At 53.4% G+C, this 17,481-nt stretch overlaps 1 protein-coding gene across 3 annotated transcripts in view; it reads left to right on the top strand.

The window, feature by feature from the left end:
- The window catches only part of PPP1R7 (protein phosphatase 1 regulatory subunit 7), a 30,234-nt gene extending 14,206 nt beyond the window's left edge, over positions 1-16,028 (top strand). For 2 of the 3 annotated variants that reach the window (XM_049614527.1, XM_049614526.1), the window contains exons 9-10: positions 1,752-1,838; positions 15,717-16,028. In XM_049614527.1, coding sequence (XP_049470484.1) covers positions 1,752-1,838; positions 15,717-15,893 — 264 coding nt within the window. In that variant the 3' untranslated portion in view covers positions 15,894-16,028. Of the gene's footprint in view, positions 1-1,751; positions 1,839-7,618; positions 13,050-15,716 lie in introns of those variants that run through there. The other variant, XM_049614528.1, reaches the window with a different exon arrangement.
- Positions 16,029-17,481: the final 1,453 nt, after the last annotated feature.

The following is a 17,481-nucleotide window of genomic DNA, read 5'->3' as shown; positions in this document are numbered from 1 at the left end:
CTTTAATTTTTTTTTTTCAACGTTTTTTATTTATTTTTGGGACAGAGAGAGACAGAGCATGAACGGGCGAGGGGCAGAGAGAGAGGGAGACACAGAATCATTGGAAACAGGCTCCAGGCTCCGAGCCATCAGCCCAGAGCCTGACGCGGGGCTCGAACTCACGGACCGCGAGATCGTGACCTGGCCGAAGTCAGACGCTTAACCGACTGCGCCACCCAGGCGCCCCCCTCTCTTTATTTTTTTAAGTAGCTCTTACCGGTTTGCTTTTAGATGAGCTTTCAAAACACTGTCCAGCTCCCCAGAAAAAACAAGACAGTGTCGAGCACATAGCTGAGTCCCTGCGCCAGTGCTGTGCACTGTGATGCCCCTGGTGCTACGGCCTTGGACGGGGCCCACGCCGTCATCGGCCTGTCGTGTGTCTCCTCGTGTGCACCCCGTGACACCGAGCACTGCAGGATGGGGTCAGAGAGCCAGAGACAACCGCCATGGAGGACCCGGCCCTCTTCTGCCGAGTTCTCCTAAGTCCCCGCTTGCTGCGGTCCCACCAACCGCCCCCCAGCTCCCATAGGCAGGAGCCTCCTGGCACACTGCAGTCGCGTGGCAGTCTGAGCACACACGACGTGCCCAACACAAGCTACTCAGAGGAGCTGCTCATCTGCGTGCCCGTGCCCAGCTTGCATGTGACCTGACGTGGCACCATGTAGCTTCCTGGAAACTGACTGGCCAGGGCTCTTACGGGGTGACGTGGGTGCGGGATGGGTGGCGGGCCCTCGAGGAACCCGAGACCAGGACCAGAGCGCTTCTGAGTCAGCACCGCCGCTGGCTGGGGGCTTCTGTGTGTGTTCGTGGATTTCTTTTTCTTTTATTGAGACGGTTTTTAACCTTCCCTTAAAACTTGGGAGGACCAGGACTCGGAATCCCATGAATACAGTAGAAAATGTAGGAAGGAATCCACAGTGAGAAATGGGCAGACGAGAAGGGAATGGACTTCTTTGGGCGGCTGTGAACCAACTTCTAAATGTTTCCTTTTTGATTTTAGAAAAACTTCGCCAACTGGTTTGATTCAACATACTTCAGCAAGCGGCGGGAGCTTTAACAGACTTCGTTTTTACTACAATGTTATTCAACTCTGTTAAATCTTTAAACCCTGAACTTTAAAAAAATGTTACTCAGGCTTAGCTCATATGCGTTAGAAAAACCGTATCTGCTGGGCATTCTTCGGATAGGGGGTTGTGGGGTACGCGCTAAAGCAGATGTTGTTGGAAACAAAAATACTGTTCTGAGGATTCCTTTTGATATATCGTGCGTGTCCTCAACAGAAACTAAATAAGTGTTGCTACAGTGGTTACCCCTTCTTCGGGGCCCACACCAGATGCCCCCATGCGGCCTCCCAGAGCCCCAGGCCTCCCCTGCTTCTAGGGAGGTGTCACTCTGCCCTTCCTAGGACTACACAGCCCACTGGGACACCGATCCTTGTAGACGGGGATCTGGGAGCCTGTGGTGGAGACTGTCAGATGCCAGTGTTAACGGGGGCTCTGCCGAGGTGGTGGTGAGGGTCTGTGTGCGAGTAGCACGGGTGGGCCGCAGGGAGTGGCGGGTGACCACGTCCTGATAGCCTGCTCCTGTTCCTTGAGGGTAGGGAGGGTGGCTCGCCCCACGGCCGTGAGCACGGCACCCGACGGCATGTGTGTGGTCACACGGTCATTATTGAACTGAGGTAATCCAGGAACAATCTTATTTCCTTATTTTAGAACAAACTCACGATGTTGGACATTGCATCAAACAGAATCAAAAAGATTGAAAACGTCAGCCATCTGACAGAGCTGCAGGAATTCTGGGTAAGTGGAATGACCGCCGGGATTGGTTCTGCCTCCGCTGAAGTGGCGCCACCGAGCGTAGCACTGAGTACGTGCGGAGCGCCAGCCCCAGGCGCCTCCTATGCAGTGAGGTGGGGGGCGCTGTCGCAGAGTTTACTCTTGGCTGTGTGCGCCGGCATCACCCAGGAGCGGAACTCGGGCCCCACGTCATCCCAGACGCACAGACGCGGGCTGTAGCGGCATCCGCGTTTTCACAGATTCTGGGGATCGCAGCGCACAAGAAGATGTGAGAGGCCCGGGTCTGTAGGGTGAGAGTTGCCTGTGACCGAGAGCTTTCCAGATCTGGCCCGGGAGCTAGTGCGTTCAGTGCAGATAGACCGCAGCAGCAAAGAAGGAGAAGCCGGAAGGCTCTCTGCACTCGGTCCTCCCGGGCTCTGCCTCATGTTTTCTGAGGCTAACAGGTGTGGGTTGGGGAGTGGTATCCCAGAGCCGGGAGGAAGAAGTAGGAAGAGAAGCAGCACGTCGCAGGTCCTAACTTCTTGACTCCTCTAAAGCGTTGCACGACGGTCACCGAGCTGAGGGCCGCAGTGTCGGGCTCTGTGGCGTGCTCTCCTGACGTGTGTGCGCTGCCTGTCCCCGGGCTGGAGGCCCGTGCACGGATCGTGGCAGACGTTTCACCCTGAGATCCTTTGAAGCGAGCGTTGTCCTGGGTGTGCTCAGCTGACCAGGCTGTGCGTGGAGTCTGAGACATGACTCTTCCTTCCATAGCCGTGCTGCTGACCCTGCTTACGTCATCTTAAAAACTCCTCCAGGCTTCCCGACAACACAGGTAGCCTGCTGTGAAAACGAACTTTGCCCCTTACCGATAGCGCTGGGTCTTGGGTCGTGTCAGGTTGCGGTGCCAGAGCAAATCTGGGGAGACCAGAACCAGAAGTAGAAAGGTGGGAAAAGGGTGTCAGGCTGGAGGCACCGGTGAGCTGCCACGAGCCTGGTGGGTCTAGCGTGCAGCCCACCCCCGAAGGAAGGTGAGGCTGCGGATAGGCTGGTTGGATCAGAGCAAAGAGTTTTGGCTCTGGAGAGGTGGGGGAACCACACAGAGAAACCAAACAACCAAACGAGTCCAGTGGCACGGGACCTGGGTGACAGGGAAAGGGCTCCTGGCAGAACATTTCAGGAGGTTTGGGAAACCAGCTGATACTGAAGCAGTGTTTCTGAGATGTGTGATTGCTTCTACATGCCCTGCCAAGGGACAAGAGCATGGGACATGGGGTGCTGAGACCACAGGTAGAGGCCAGCTGGGCACCCTGGCCATCGGGAAGGCAGGCAGGCAGGCTGGCACTTGCCGGAAGGTGGGTAGTGCCCTGCCCTGTAACACACAAAGCAGATGAAGACAGTCAAATGAGGCAGAGCCTACAGTGCTTGATGGTGCCCAGACTGCTTCCTCTTCTGATCTGCTGATCATAGCAACCCTGCGAAGCAGGCGGTATTATGCCATTTTACCACTGAGGAATTGCATTTCAGGAAGGGAGGTTGCAAACTGGGAGCTCTCAAACTCTTCTGTGCTCCTATCACATGTAGGGTTTGCTTAGCTATGAGCTGGTCTCTGAGAGAGAAATAGGAAGCCAGGCTTAATAAAATTTTAATCACCCGAATCCTATGTTTATTGATGTTCTGCTTGTCCTGCCAGTTACTGAGAGAAGGATGTTGGAATATCCCAAACATAACCGTGGGTTTGCTTTCTCCGTTCAGTTCCCCAGCTTTTGCTCCTTGTATCTTTAAGGTTTTTATTGGTTGCATACACATTTAGGATTATAGTGTCTTCTTGAGGCATTGTCTTTTCATCATATGGAATGTCCCTTTTCCGCGCTGCCCTCTTTGTTCTTGTCCTGAATTCTACCTCTCCGTGTTAATCTGGCCGTTCTATCTTTCTCCTGTTACTGTTTCCATGGGTCTCTTTCTCCATCCGTTTACTCAACCTCTGTCTTCATGATAGGTAAAATACGTCTCTCGTAGACAGCACATCGGTTTTGCTTTTTTATCCAGTCTGACCGTCTCTGCCTTTTAAGGGCAGTATTTACCCTGCTCACGTTTAGTACAATTACATTCACTTCCACTTTGTGCAATGGTTGGGTTTAGGTCTGCCAGCTTGCTATTCGGTTTTTATTTGTCCCCTGTGTTCTTTGTTCCTTTTTTTCTCTTTTCTTGCCTTCTTTTCGGATTAGAAAAACATTATTTTTGGTAGTCTATTTTATTTTCACTATTGACGTAATTTGCTTATATCTGTATGCTGTATTTTAGGAATCACAAAATATATCTTCAATTTATCACAGTCTGCCTTCAAATGATATATCACGTCACAAATAATGTGAGTCCCTTAAAGGAGTGTGCTTCCATTCCTCTCCAACAGCTGACGTTGTCCTGTGTTTTACTTTTCATAGATTTAAGCCTTTTCGTAGATTTAAGATCAGTTATCTTTTAAGGAAATTTAATAACAAAATCCACTTATTTTACCATTTCTGGCATTTTTTAATTATTTTATGTGGTTTCCATTGTGCCATTTCCCTTCCACCTGAAGAATTTTAATAATTTTTTATTGTGCAGCCTGTTGTAAACCAATTGTTTCAGCTTTGATTTGTCTGGAAAAGTCTCTTTATTTTGCTTTCATTTTTGAAGTATGGGATTACAGCTCTACAATTCTAGTTTGCCAGTTTGGGGGGTTTGTCTACAGCACTTCATACGTGTTTCCATTGTGCTCCGGCCTGCACTGTTCCTGATGAGAAATTGTTAGTCATTTTCGCCCCTTCTGTGTGACATGTCTCTCTCCCTCCAGCTGCTTTTTTTTAATATATAATTTTTTTAATGTTTATTTTTGAGAGAGACAGCGTGAGTGGGGGAGGGGCAGAGAGAGAGAGGGAGACACAGAATCCGAAGCAGGCTTCAGGCTCCGAGCTGTCAGCACAGAGCCCGACATGGGGCTTAAACCCACGAACCATGAGATCATAACCTGAGCTGAAGTCGGATGTTCAACCGACTGAGCCCCCCAGGCACCCCTGTCTCCCTCCAGCTGCTTATTTATGTTCCATCGTCACTTCTGTTTCTTGCAACTTGAAGGTCACGTGCTGTTGAGCTTTTGGGATCTGTGAATTTATAGTTTTCAAAATCAGATGCAGCAAACTTCTGAAAATAATTTCCTCCAAAATTTATTCTGCTCCCCTTCCCCCAGTTTCTTCCTAAAACTCCAATTATGCATATGTTGTCCAGTGCTTGGTCACTGGGTCACTGGCTTTTATGTTGTGTGCTTGCGTTTGTATGATTTCTGTTCCTATGTCTGTAAGGTCATGATCGTCTGCAATGTTCATATGCTGTTAAGCTCTTAGAGTCAGTTTTTTAGCTCAGATGTTGTATTTTTCAACTCTAAAAAAAAGTTTGGTTCTCTTTTTATAGATTCTGTTTCTCTCCTTAATGTTTGTGTTTCCCTTGAAGCCTTCCTTTTTCACATGGCTAGTAATTTTTGTATTAGGTGCTGGCCATTAGGATGTTAAGTTATTGGGGCACCTGGCTGGCTCAGTCAGTAGAGCATGCAATTCTTGGTCTCAGGGCTGTGAGTTCAAGCCCCACACTAGGTATAGAGATTACTTAAAAATAAAATCTTTTTTTAAAAAGATGTGAAGTTATTGACTCTGGATTTTTTTTTTTTTTTTTTTTTTTTTTTGGCTTTCCTTTAAAGTGTATTGGCCTGTATAGCTGGCAGACAGTGAACCTGATCCTTTTGAGGCTCACTTTCAGCTTTATCAGCGTGAATCTACGAAGCCTGTCCTCTAAGGCTACTCTGCTCTGTTTCTAGGCTGTGACCCTTCTTGGGTCTCTAGTGAATGCCCTGGGCATTTAACGAGGTCTCTGCCTCTGGTTGGTGACGGCACAAACATGTCCTTTCCGTGCATGAGCTCTGGCCTTGCCCAGTTCATTGCGTCTGGCGCCTCGTGGCTTCTATGCTGTGGCCAGTCCTGTAATTTCACGCCACCATCCACACTCGGTTGTCAGTCCAAGATTCAAGGGGACACTGGGTGCCCTTCTGGAGCTTTTTTCCTATACAGCTCACTCCTCTCCAGAAATCCCAGCTGCCTCTGCCTTCCCAAACCAGATTCACTGTCTCAACTCAGCGTGGCCTCCAGGCTCTACTTGGGTTCCCCTGTGGTCCACAGCATGCCTGCAGACAGAAGGCCAGATGCACACAGAGCTCACCTCCCTCGTTTCCCTGCTCTCTGGAGTCACTGTCCTGTGTCACCTGTTGTCCAGTGTATGCGAACAGCAGTTTCATGTTACTTGTCCTGTCTTCCAGTTTACGACAGAAAAGTGGAGTCCCGCTCCAGTCCTTCCCTCGCTTGAAGTGGAGGTCCTGTGACTTCATGTAATTTTTCACTTTTCTCTCTCACTCCTCCACGGCACACCGTGAGCTTCGCGGGGCAGAGGAGTCTCTCTGTTTTGCTCAGTCTTGCCTCACCAACCCCTAGAACAGTGCCTGGCACACGCTCGGTTGAATGAGAGGCAGGAATTTAGGAGAGGAAGCTTGGGTAGCTGGGTGGAGACCAGCTGTGGATAACATTGAAAATGACCCCGTGCAGGTACGTGAGCTGAGGGTTACTGTATTAAAAACGGCTCCTAGAGGGGCGCCATTTGAAAACGGGAGGTGGGGGACAGAGCACGAATAGGCATGTCACAGAATAAGAAGTAACAGTTGCTCGTAGATACATAAAGCGTTTCCTACTTATTAATTTTTAGAATACACTGAAACAGTGAGATGTGGTGTTTTGATGGTCGGGTTGACAAAGCCTTTGCTAGAATGAGGCGTGCGTTGTGGCGAGCACTCCCTTGGGCGCCGGCAGGACTCTGGTGGACACGTGTTCTGTGGGGCATTCAGAGCCTTGGAACTTTCACATCTAAGACCTAACAAAATGATGAGAAAGTCAAAGATTATGTACAAAAATACATAGACATCAGGATCTGGGTTTGTTGTTTTTTTTACAGTGGAAATAGCTTTGTTGTATTTTCTAACGATAAAAGTATTTCTGTTCGTTGTAAAAAAGAAAAAGATCAGATTACAAAGAAGAACGAGAAATCTGTTTTTTCCTTGGTTTTCAGCATTTAGTGTCAGCTTAGAAAAGGTCATAAACGGGGCGCCTGGGTGGCGCAGTCGGTTAAGCGTCCGACTTCAGCCAGGTCACGATCTCACGGTCCGTGAGTTCGAGCCCCGCGTCAGGCTCTGGGCTGATGGCTCAGAGCCTGGAGCCTGTTTCCGATTCTGTGTCTCCCTCTCTCTCTGTCCCTCCCCCCATTCATGCTCTGTCTCTCTCTGTCCCAAAAATAAATAAACGTAGAAAAAAAAAAAAAAAAAAAAAAAAAAAAAAAAGAAAAGGTCATAAACTCAAAACTTATAAAAACAATTGTCCAGATTTTCTTCTGAAACTTTAAATTTGTATCATTCATATGTTCTCTCCAACTTAGGGAATAATAAATTATGATATGGCCACATGATGAAATATTATGCTACTATAAAGCAAGGCTTTCAAATGACGTTTGTAAAGGGGATTTAATTCCAGGAAAATGCCCATAATGTTGATGGGAAAAAAGGAAGGGGCCAGGTATTTGGGGGCAGATCCGGGTGTTGGTGAACTCAGTACACGTGGACGCTCGCACACAGGGAAAGGCCAGAGGAACGTGTGTAGAAACGAGAAACCCTGCTCTCTGGATTGCACACCTACAGCGGTTTCTTTTTTCTCTTTCTACTCTGCGGTTCCTCCAAGTTTTCCATGGTGAGCACTTACGTCTCTCGTGATTGAAAACCAAAGCATGGAAAAGTACATTCGAAGAGAGCAGAGGTGAAGCTGACGCCAGTGCCTCCCGCCAAGATAGGCTCTGTGGCTCACAGAGAAGGCCGAAGAAGACAGAACAGAACATTAACAGCGGTCTTCCTTTTGTGGCGAGACCGCGCATGATTTTTATCTTTTTCTTTTCCTCCCTTGCTGTATTTCCCACTCCTCGGCAATGAACATTTTTATCTTGGGAAGAAAAAGAGAAGGAGGTGTATTTCCACGCATGCTTGTCAGCAAGGGGCCGAGCAGGTGAGCCACATGGCCGCCTTGTGTGCTCCATACTGGCGGGAGTGCAGGGGCCAGTGGAGGCCAGCAGAGGCCGAGACCCTTCTCCTGCTGCCCTACAGGTGACTGAGGCCACGTGAGCAGACCTGGCAGGTCGCGGCGGGGTGAGAAAGAAGGGCGTGAGTTCCAAGTGAAACATCGATGGTGAGTCAGCAGAAACTGGTCACCAGCTGAGGGAAAGGCGAAGGTCATGGGCAGGGAGATGTGTGGGGCCAAGCAAGAAGGCAGCAGTTGAGCTGGGAGCAGTCTAGACAGCCTCCCCTTCACCAGATCATCCCGGCTCCCAGAAGTCGGCGTGGACGAGCCCAGATACGTAGCGTGCTGCGCAGAAGTTAGTGCGTGCGTGTGTAAAGTGTATAAATAAGAGCGGGTACACGTGTCCCTCCTTTCTGCAGAGAGAAACCCCAGAAGCATCAACCTGCAGAAACGGTCGCCCGTGGGGCCCGAGGGGAAGGTGGAGGGTGTAACAGCAGACCGTGTCTTCTCCAAACACATCATTTTGCAGAGTTTTGGTTTTTGAAAATGCTTTATGCTTTTTTTTAAACATTTTTAATTTACAATTCTAAGTGGACTAAAACAAACGACTCAATATTTCAAATTCCTACAATAACGACACAGAAGACAGTGACGCAGGAAAGAGTTCTCTGACCATACGGCCTTTGGGAGCTGCATCCTAAGCACAGAAAGAACTCCTAAAGGATCTTGAATGTCCCTTGGTGGTTTTATTCGTGATAATATTGGTGTTATGATTTTGAAACTATTTTAAATATGTTACAGGATAAATATACTAACGTGAGTAGGATCCTTCCGAATACTCCACATACAAGAAAATAGACACAAATACAAAGTCACACTAGTGTGGCCTGTCGTGTTGGGTTTGGATCTGGGGCCAGGTTTAGGCATGGAGGAAAGGCCTTCAGTCTTCCCATCTCGCACAAACAGCTGTCACATGGGCAGGCATAGGGAGTAGCTGTTTCCAGGCCATGGGCTCGGGGCGACCACCGTGTCCACACCACGGCCCTCAGCCAAGGGTGCTCGCCACACACAGGTGGGCCCAGACACAGAGCCGCGGTTTCCCCAAGCAAAGGAAGCAGAAATTGGAGCTTGGGCTCCTGGGGCTGAAATTTTCAGGGCAGGCTCGCAGCGGGGCGATGGCCACACGGAGACAAAGCCAGAGAAATCAGCCTGAGGATCCCTCAGCCGAAGAATAAGCTGCACATGGGCAGCAGGCCTGGCAGAGGACAGCTGAGGACGTCGGGCCGGGCGGAGATTCCGGATGCCACGCAGCGTGTTGGAGGCACCGCGTTCCAACCTGCCAGGGCGGGACGGCTGGCCCGACACCCCAGAAAGCGCATCGACAGCCCAGCACAGCCACACGTCAGAGGCACATGCGGCACTCTCCCGGAGCCTGCGGCCAGGCCTTCACGGGACCAGGAGGCTTCGCAGAACACCGCTCTTTAGAGGAGGACAGCAAAACGCAGGCTGCAAGAAGTGTGGCATCCACAGCAGCCAGTGTGCAGAGAGGCAGGAAAGTGCCACCCAGAACAAGGAGAAAACATCCATGGAAACCACAGGAGATGACCGATGATGTGTCCCCCTCACTGAGATCCTGGCATTCGTGCCCACGTGACCCCTGCCCACAAGTGTGTGTGGGCCTTACCGACTCATTTCCAACAAAACATGGCAGAGGCCACAGGAGCTCACCCCTGTGCTTGGGCTATGAAGAGGCTGCCCTCGGTCCCAGGGACTCTGTCTTGCTCTCCCTCTTGAATCCGTACCTGAATACGAAGTAACAGACACCTCTTCTGACGCCAGCAGCACACAAGGCACACATCCCCTTTCTTGAAATGCCCTACAGATTGTCCACAAATAGGCGATTGTGATATTCTACCAGTGATTTACAAGATGTACCTTGAGAATTCTTCCACACCGCTGTTTGTAAGATGTCACTGAGTTTAGGGGAAATTAAATGTAAATCTTCTATATAAATATCAGCCACAAAAAACCATCGTAATGGGAAATACATCCTGTGAAGTTAGGGTCTCAAAAACCACAAGCAGTCTGCTGGGAAGATGTCGAGCAGGGAGACTGTCAAAAGCAGAATTCCAGTCGTGGACTCAGGCCACCTCATCCCTGGATGCTAAAATCACTGAAGAGCTGGATGTCTGCCGTGTGTCGCCCCACGTAGAATTTGCTAAATGCAAAGGGCAACTTCATCCATAGGACCAAGTTTACCGTCCCTGACAGCAACAGCCTGATGCTGTGTCCCCCCGCCCCCCGTGTGAGTCATCTATAAAGCATACTTGCCAAAAATGTTTATTTGCTCTAACCAAGCATTCAGACCTAACTTTGAGTTTACAGGAAACACGGGGGCTAGAAGAACATGCTAGATGACACCAAAAGAGAGCCAGAGGGTACATCCGAATGAGGGGCATTCCACAGGAAAGTTAACTGAGTTTCTTCACAAAGTCAATTTCATTTAACAGAAGAAAATAAAATGTGAGTAGAAGGTGGGAAATGTTCTAGAGTAAGAGACCTCATACCTTCTGGGGAGATACTCTCTAAGGGTCACACCCCACCCTGTTCCTTTACGCCCCGGTTGTAAAGAACGTAACGGGGGACAGGAGGTGCCGTGTTTTCCCTCAGTGAGTATAACATCTTTGCCCCGGCCTGGGCTCAGGAGACTCTGAACTGTGTGTGGAAACAATACAAGGGAATGGTTTTGCGCTCCATTTTGGAAACATGAAGATAAGACTCTAAAAGTTATCTGTATCCAAGACATCATTCCAGTGTTCCAGTGGGGAGGAGTGAAATCTCCAGTTCCGCACTGATGGGATCCTGGAGGAAATTGCCCGGAGGCCGACTGGATCACCCGAAATGCTGGAATCTGGACTTTATAGAGATAGTCTCCCCCCCAGAACTGGCGGCATGCTGGTGTCCGCGGGCACCGTGACGTGCAGGACGGCAAGCGTGCGGTGGGCAGATAGGAGAAAACGTGTATTTTGAACCAGAAGAGGACCGGGCGCTGTGCGGCCGCCTGTGCCAGAGCTGACAGCCTGAGTCCACCACTGTGATGTTATGAAAAGGTTTTTAAGCAATGTTGCAAAAAACCTTCTTTCTTCCAAAGAATGCTGTACTGCTACTTTTATTTTGCTGTGTTAAGGTCAAAGCGTAGGTACGTGTGTGCACCGTTTCAGTGGCTGTCCACTTTGGCGGTGGATGGACTGCTTCCTCGGCACTTCGAATCGTGCCCACTTTGCATTTGGCCGTGTGAGCGGCTCACGGGTGGGTAGATTTATGCTTCATCGAATAACACTTGAGAATGCGTCCTGAAGGAGCTGTTCTCCAGCGTCCCCTCCAGGGGATGCACCACTCAGGCCGACGGCAGAGCGCCTTCTCAGCGCCCGGGCCCTCTTGCAGGTTTCCGTCCCTTCGCGGGGCCAAGACCTGGGTTTTGGAAACCTAGACTTTCCGAAGCAGGTGGCACCCTCGGCCCACAAGAAGTCATGTGAAAAGAGGGTTCCTCGCCCAAGGAGGTCTGGGAGTGCGCGGGCTCACGGGGAATTAGTGCAGACGTTCTGGCCGTGGCCGCCGAGCAGGTAGCGGACTGGCCTCCAGCCATGAGCAAGTACAAGATGTGGTTTGGCTCTACCCAGGCAGAGCACGAGGCTGTGGCCCTGGGGAGGCGTGGCAACTGTGGAGCGAAGAACAGAACCCGCGGTCAAAGTTTATGGCAAGACAAGGCATGAGGCACTGCAGAGGGGGTAGCCGTGCAGAGAAGGGGCCCAGCACACCGTGGCCGAGGCCCGAGCCGTCTGGGCCCAAGGCCGCCCCACTCAAGGCTCACGCGGTAGCAATGCCGGGGTGCGGTGCCCACGTAGAGAGAGCTTGCCGACACCCTCAGCATCCAGGCTGGACTCCACAGAGGCCCTTCCTGACGGAAGGACCCCAGGCTCAGATTCGACCTACCGCAGACCCACCCTAAATAAAGCCTAAACCAAGCTCAAACTATCTCCAGAGGTGGAGTTTGGAGGTTGGTCCCACCGAGTCGGGGGGACCCTGACAAAGGGTGAAACCAGGTTCACTCAGGGCGTGCTGATCAGCTGGTATTAGAACAAAAAATCCATTCTCTTCAAAGAATCCAGTGTCGATAGCACGTTATCCACAACGTCTAGCGTTTGGTCTAAAATCACAGATCTGTAAATAGGAAAATATGATCTGTGCTTAAAAAGAAGTTGTCATAAGAAACCAAACCCTTGGTGCCAATTAATCTCTGGGCCTGGAGGGGGGTTGTGGTGTCTTGTTCTCATGCCCACCTCCGGACGGTTCTTCCTCCTTCCTTCCTCCCACCACGCAGCCTGGTGTGCTCACTCCACCCCGGGGGCCTCACCCCTCCCTTCCTTGAAGATGTCGGGACTCACTCCCACCCAGCACTGCCCCTGCCACGCGCGGTCCTTGCTGCTCTCCGAGTCCGTGTAGGTGTCCCAGGGGCCTGGCGCCTCCTCACCCCCCCAAAAGTCACGGTTGCTGACACCCCCCCTGACGGACCCCGAGCCCTGTGGTTGCCGGCTCCACGCGGTCCGCTCCATCTGCCAGCATTCCCATCTGCTTGCTGCCCCATCGAGACCATCACCAGGGACCCCGGCCCCCTCTCCGTCTCTCGCCTTCTTAGGTGCTCACCCCCGCACCACTCCTACATCAGGAGGCTGCTATCGTCACCCCCTTCTGCTCGACCGGCTCACCCTGCAGAAGGTGTTAACTTCGCCTTGGCTGAGCCCACCATGCTCCCCACGGTGCCTTCCTGCCTTTTGAGCCAAGCTTAGCCCATCTTCTCCGGGTCAGCTTCCTCCGCCCTCGCCGGACATCCTTGCGTGGAGAGAACCTCACTCTCAGCCCCCCATCACGGCGGATGTAGGCGGTTCTCTGCGGCCACCTCCTCTTCGTTCAAGGACGCCCACCAGTGACGCCCCTGCCCCAGCCCATAAAAGCGTTTCCACCCGTGCACAGACGGGCTGCAGCCTCTCCTGTCCTGAAGGCTGCCCTCTCTCCTTGACCATGACCCCCTCCCCCCCACCCACCCCCCCTCCGCCATCCCTGCCCTCCTTTGCAGGCAGCCTGCTCAGGAGACCTCTCGTCTGGCCGGCTTGTCACTCACCTCCACCCTCCACCCTGGGACTCGCTCAGCAGCAAGCTCTCCCCGTGGCCTAGGACGGGCACGCACCCCCAGCCACGGTGTGGCCCACCAGCCAAGATGGTCTAGCCGTCGGGGCCTGTGCTACACCTGGCGTGTTGGAAGCTTCCCTCCACCAGCAGACACGTGGCTGGATTCAGTGTCCCTCGCACCCCTCACTCTACGCCGGAGTGCCTGCCCGGGGTCCAGTCTTGGGCCTTCTCTCTGCCTAATGAGCCTCTCCAGTCCAAGTACCCCCGTCTGCTCCCAGCACCCACATTTATATTCCCAGCCCGGGTCTGTCCTGGGCTCCGGATTTGCAGCAACAACTGTGTGCCCAGCGCAGGACGTCGTTGGCTGACTACCCACCCCCAAACCCAGCAGCACGTCCTGAGCCCGTGAGCCTCCCTCCCCAAGCTGTCCTTCCTCCATTTTGTTCAACAGCCTCCCAGTTCTTCGGGCCAAAGATCTCAGAATCTTCCTTTGTTTCTCCTTATCTTTTACACATCACATGCAAGACGACGCCTTCCCTCCCCCTTCTACCCAGAATCCAGCCTCTCTGCACCTCTGCCGTCAACACCGTGCCACAAAGCCACCATCATCCCTGACCGGCACCATTAACACCACTTCCTAACGTGCAGCACTCTCCACACGACCATGACCAGATTCAAGTCCACAACCCTTCCAGGGCCGCCATCTCAGTCCTTCCGAGTCCCCACCGCCACCCCCATGTCATGTCGCTGCTGAACCCCAGCTCCTAGAACAGAGCCTGGTACGTGGGAGGTTCCCACGCGTTCACCCAGATGCTGAGCCGCTGTGTCAGTGTTTCAGACCCGAAGGCAAGGCAGTGTCCCAGAATTCCATGCCGACTAACGCGCTCTTGGCTCGCAGCGCTTGAACTCCCCTGGCGCTCCTGCGGAGGGGCCACAGGTGGGTTCCTGGAAAGGCTCCGCCTCCTTCCCATTGCGTGCGTGTGGGTCGCTTCTCTGTATGCAGAGGTGAAGATGAAAGGGGCCACGCTGTCGCCTCCACCCACCCCGGCTCCCGCTGCAGGTTCACAGAGGACGGACCTGCCCCTGTCCTTCGGGAGGAGCGCACCTGCCCTCAGCCTGTGTGCGCTTGGAACTGGGGGGGGGGGGGGGTCAGACCAGCAGGCCGTGAGGCTGGCGTGGCACCCCCCTGTTCGTGATGCCTACGCTCCCAGCGGCTTTCCGGCTTGTGCCTCGTTTAAACTTGGTCATCGGGGGCACCCGGCTGGCTCAGTCGGTGGAGCATGCGACTCTTGATCTCGGGGTCACGAGTGTGAGCCCCACATGGGCTGCAGAGATCACTTAAATAAAAATAAAACTTTAAAGTTCCTGTCATCCCAAACCCTCCAATGATCTGCTGGAGTCAGGTTGCCCTGCTTGTCAGAGCCAGCTGTGCCTCACCCCGGCGCCGTGGTCTGGGACGTGGCATGGGTAGCGTGAGATCGGCCACGGCAGGGTGTTTACACCACAGAATCCGGCAGACAGTACCAATCGGGGCTCTTTGAAATCTCTTGGAGCTGGTTGCTGAGGGCGCCTGCAGGACCGCCCGGCCTACGCCCTGGCCTCCGCACCCCCCCCGGGGCGGATGGCTGTATCTAGCCTTCAGAGACTGTCCCGCCATCTGTGTTCACGTGGTCCTCTGCCAGATTCTTGGGGAACTGGCAGAAGCCAGGGTGGCTCACCCTCTGAGCCTCCTGTCTCGCCCCCCACGGAGGAGCCACCACCATCCACAGGACAGGTGTGGACTGAGCGCCATGAGCACATGCTGTGATGGGCACTCTAAATCCAGAGGCCCACCATGCCCTCGTCTTGACGGTGGTTCAAAGAGAGAATTCTCCCTGGCTCTGGCGGGTCCTGTCCAGGTGGGCCTTGGCAGGATCGGGAGGGTGAAATCTAACCTGCTTTGAGCCTGTAACTCAGACTTCTGAGCCCCTCCTCCAGGTTCATATCCTGGGGCCATCATGTCAGCCATGTAAGGTGAGCGGTGGCAGGGCATTTACGTCACAGACCCCAGCAAGGGGCATCCCAGTGGGACAAGCCAGAGGCAACTTCGGGGACAGATGGACGTTTAGTCAGCGTGGCTGCTGCCCTGCTGACCATGTCACAGGCAGAGCGTGCCGTCGGGCCGTGGGGATGACTGAATGGGTCTGAAACAGAAACCGAACCTACTGTGACACGTTGCCAGGAGATGGGGCGGGGTTGTCCTCGGTGTTGCTCTGATCGCTTCTCCGCTGATCTTAACTTGGATTAGCCCCTTTCGTGGTGATGTGGCCCAAGTCCTGGGCATGAGCAAGAGCATTTCCCTTGGGACACTGCTGGAAGGTGGCCGAGTGGTACCGAGCGGTGACAGGGTTCCATGAGGGCACCAGGAAGACTTAATACCAAGTCACACTGTCTTCAGAGTGGGGAGGACGGGAGCGCGTCTGTGGCCTCGTGCCCAGGTGTGGGGGTGGGAGGCTCGGGCCCCTCAGTCCTACAAGCTTTTCTAACGCACTTGTGTGTGTGTGTGTGTGTGTGTGTGTGTGTGTGTGTGTGTGTCCTCCAGATGAACGACAATCTCCTCGAGAGCTGGAGCGACCTCGACGAGCTGAAGGCGGCCAAGAGCCTGGAGACGGTGTACCTGGAGCGGAACCCCCTGCAGAAGGACCCCCAGTACAGGCGGAAGATCATGCTGGCCCTGCCCACCGTGCGGCAGATCGACGCCACCTTCGTCCGGTTCTGAGTCCTCCCGGCTCCTCGCCCGGGCCCTCTCTTCACAAGAACTTCCCAGCCACGGTTTTTATCCGCCCGTTGCTCCTCGAGCCGTCACTCTCAACAGTCACAAACCCAATGGCAATAAAAAGGCACTGAGTGATAACCGCCGTGTGTGACGCCCGCGCCGCTCCGGGACGCCGCCACGCGGTGTTCTGGCCAGACGGTCATGGTCCCACCTGTGGTGTTCCCGCCACGTCCGTCTCCTCCTTCCTCTCCGGGAGGTCTCGGCCCTCCTGAGAAGGGCGGGCCGGTGGGTATGAGGGCGCTGCCCAGGGTGGGGGCACTCGGTGGCCGGCCTGGCCGCCAAAGCTCTTTGGTCTTAGACACCAGGCGATGCCTCAGTTTTTCTAATTGCATGTATTTAAAAAACAAAACTGGGCACAGGATGGCTCAGCCCTGCGTGCTGCGACCCTCCCGGCTCCTAGATGGTCGCAGCCACGCACCGGGCCCCTGCTGACCGCTGCCTGGGCTGGCCCTGCCGACCCAACCTCAGCTCTTCGGGGCCTGGACCGCCCGCAAGAGGAGACGCTTCCCACGTGCACGGCTGCCCGTGCCGCTGGCAGTGCGGACCCGCCCAAGTCTCTGTTCAAGACTTTCTCCAAAGAGCCCACCTCCTGGCAGATTCTGACATCACTTCCCGGTCTTTCCCTGTCATGTTGGCTTGTTTCTTAGAACATTTACGTCAACACTCACCCAGGGTCTCTCGGGGTCTCAGATTTCCCTTCCGCAGAAAGAGCACTGAATCATGGTCACCATGGTCCCTTCTCCAAGGTTCTAGAGCTGCCCTGTCCAGTATGGGGGCCACTTGCCATCACGTGTGGTTGCTTCAACATAAACTTAAATTTGTTAAAATGAAATAAAAGATTCGGTTCCTCAGTTGCACTTGGCACATTCCAGGTGCTCAGTAGCCACGTCTCACTAGGGGGACCCGTTCCCGTCGTCACAGAGAGTTCTGGAAGGTCCTGCTCTAGATCCTGATGAGTAGCCTGCACAGGCCACTCTTGAGAGCCAGGGAGCAGGTCAGAGGTCTCCCAGCGAACAGGTGACCCCTGCCAACAGTCATGGACCTGCCAGTTGTTGGCCTGAAGTTTAAGGTCACGTCTAGTTCCCAACTCCCCTTCACCAGGATAAATCGTGTGGCCTGTCCCTGTGAGCGCCTGCCCACTGGAAGCAAATTTCCGGGAAGGGGTCGGGAGGGCGCGGCCCCAGAAAGGGTCTTCAGATTACAGGCCTAGAAGTAAGAAGAAAGAGAGTCTAGACACGAGCATTCGGGACTTGACTGCCACTGCTGGGAGCATTATTCACAGGCATCATTCACCCAAATACAACCCCGTCAGATGAACCACAGAACGGTGGAGGTGTCATTCCGGAGCAGAAGGCCACACCCGGCGGGACCTTCATTCATGAGCACACAGCTGACAAAGAGCCTTCTGTGAAGCAGAGACCGCATTCTCACGCGCGTCACGAGACGCGCCCTGAAAAGTGGGCCATGTGAGCCACGAGGTCACCGCTTTTTAATCTGGGAGCTAGAGCGTCGCAGGTAGCGGCAGACGGCA

This window comes from Panthera uncia (assembly GCF_023721935.1).
Source record: "Panthera uncia isolate 11264 chromosome C1 unlocalized genomic scaffold, Puncia_PCG_1.0 HiC_scaffold_3, whole genome shotgun sequence".
Classification (NCBI taxonomy): Eukaryota; Metazoa; Chordata; class Mammalia; order Carnivora; family Felidae; genus Panthera; species Panthera uncia.
Note: the sequence above shows the minus strand (reverse complement) of the source record. Positions and strands in the feature narration are given on the sequence as shown.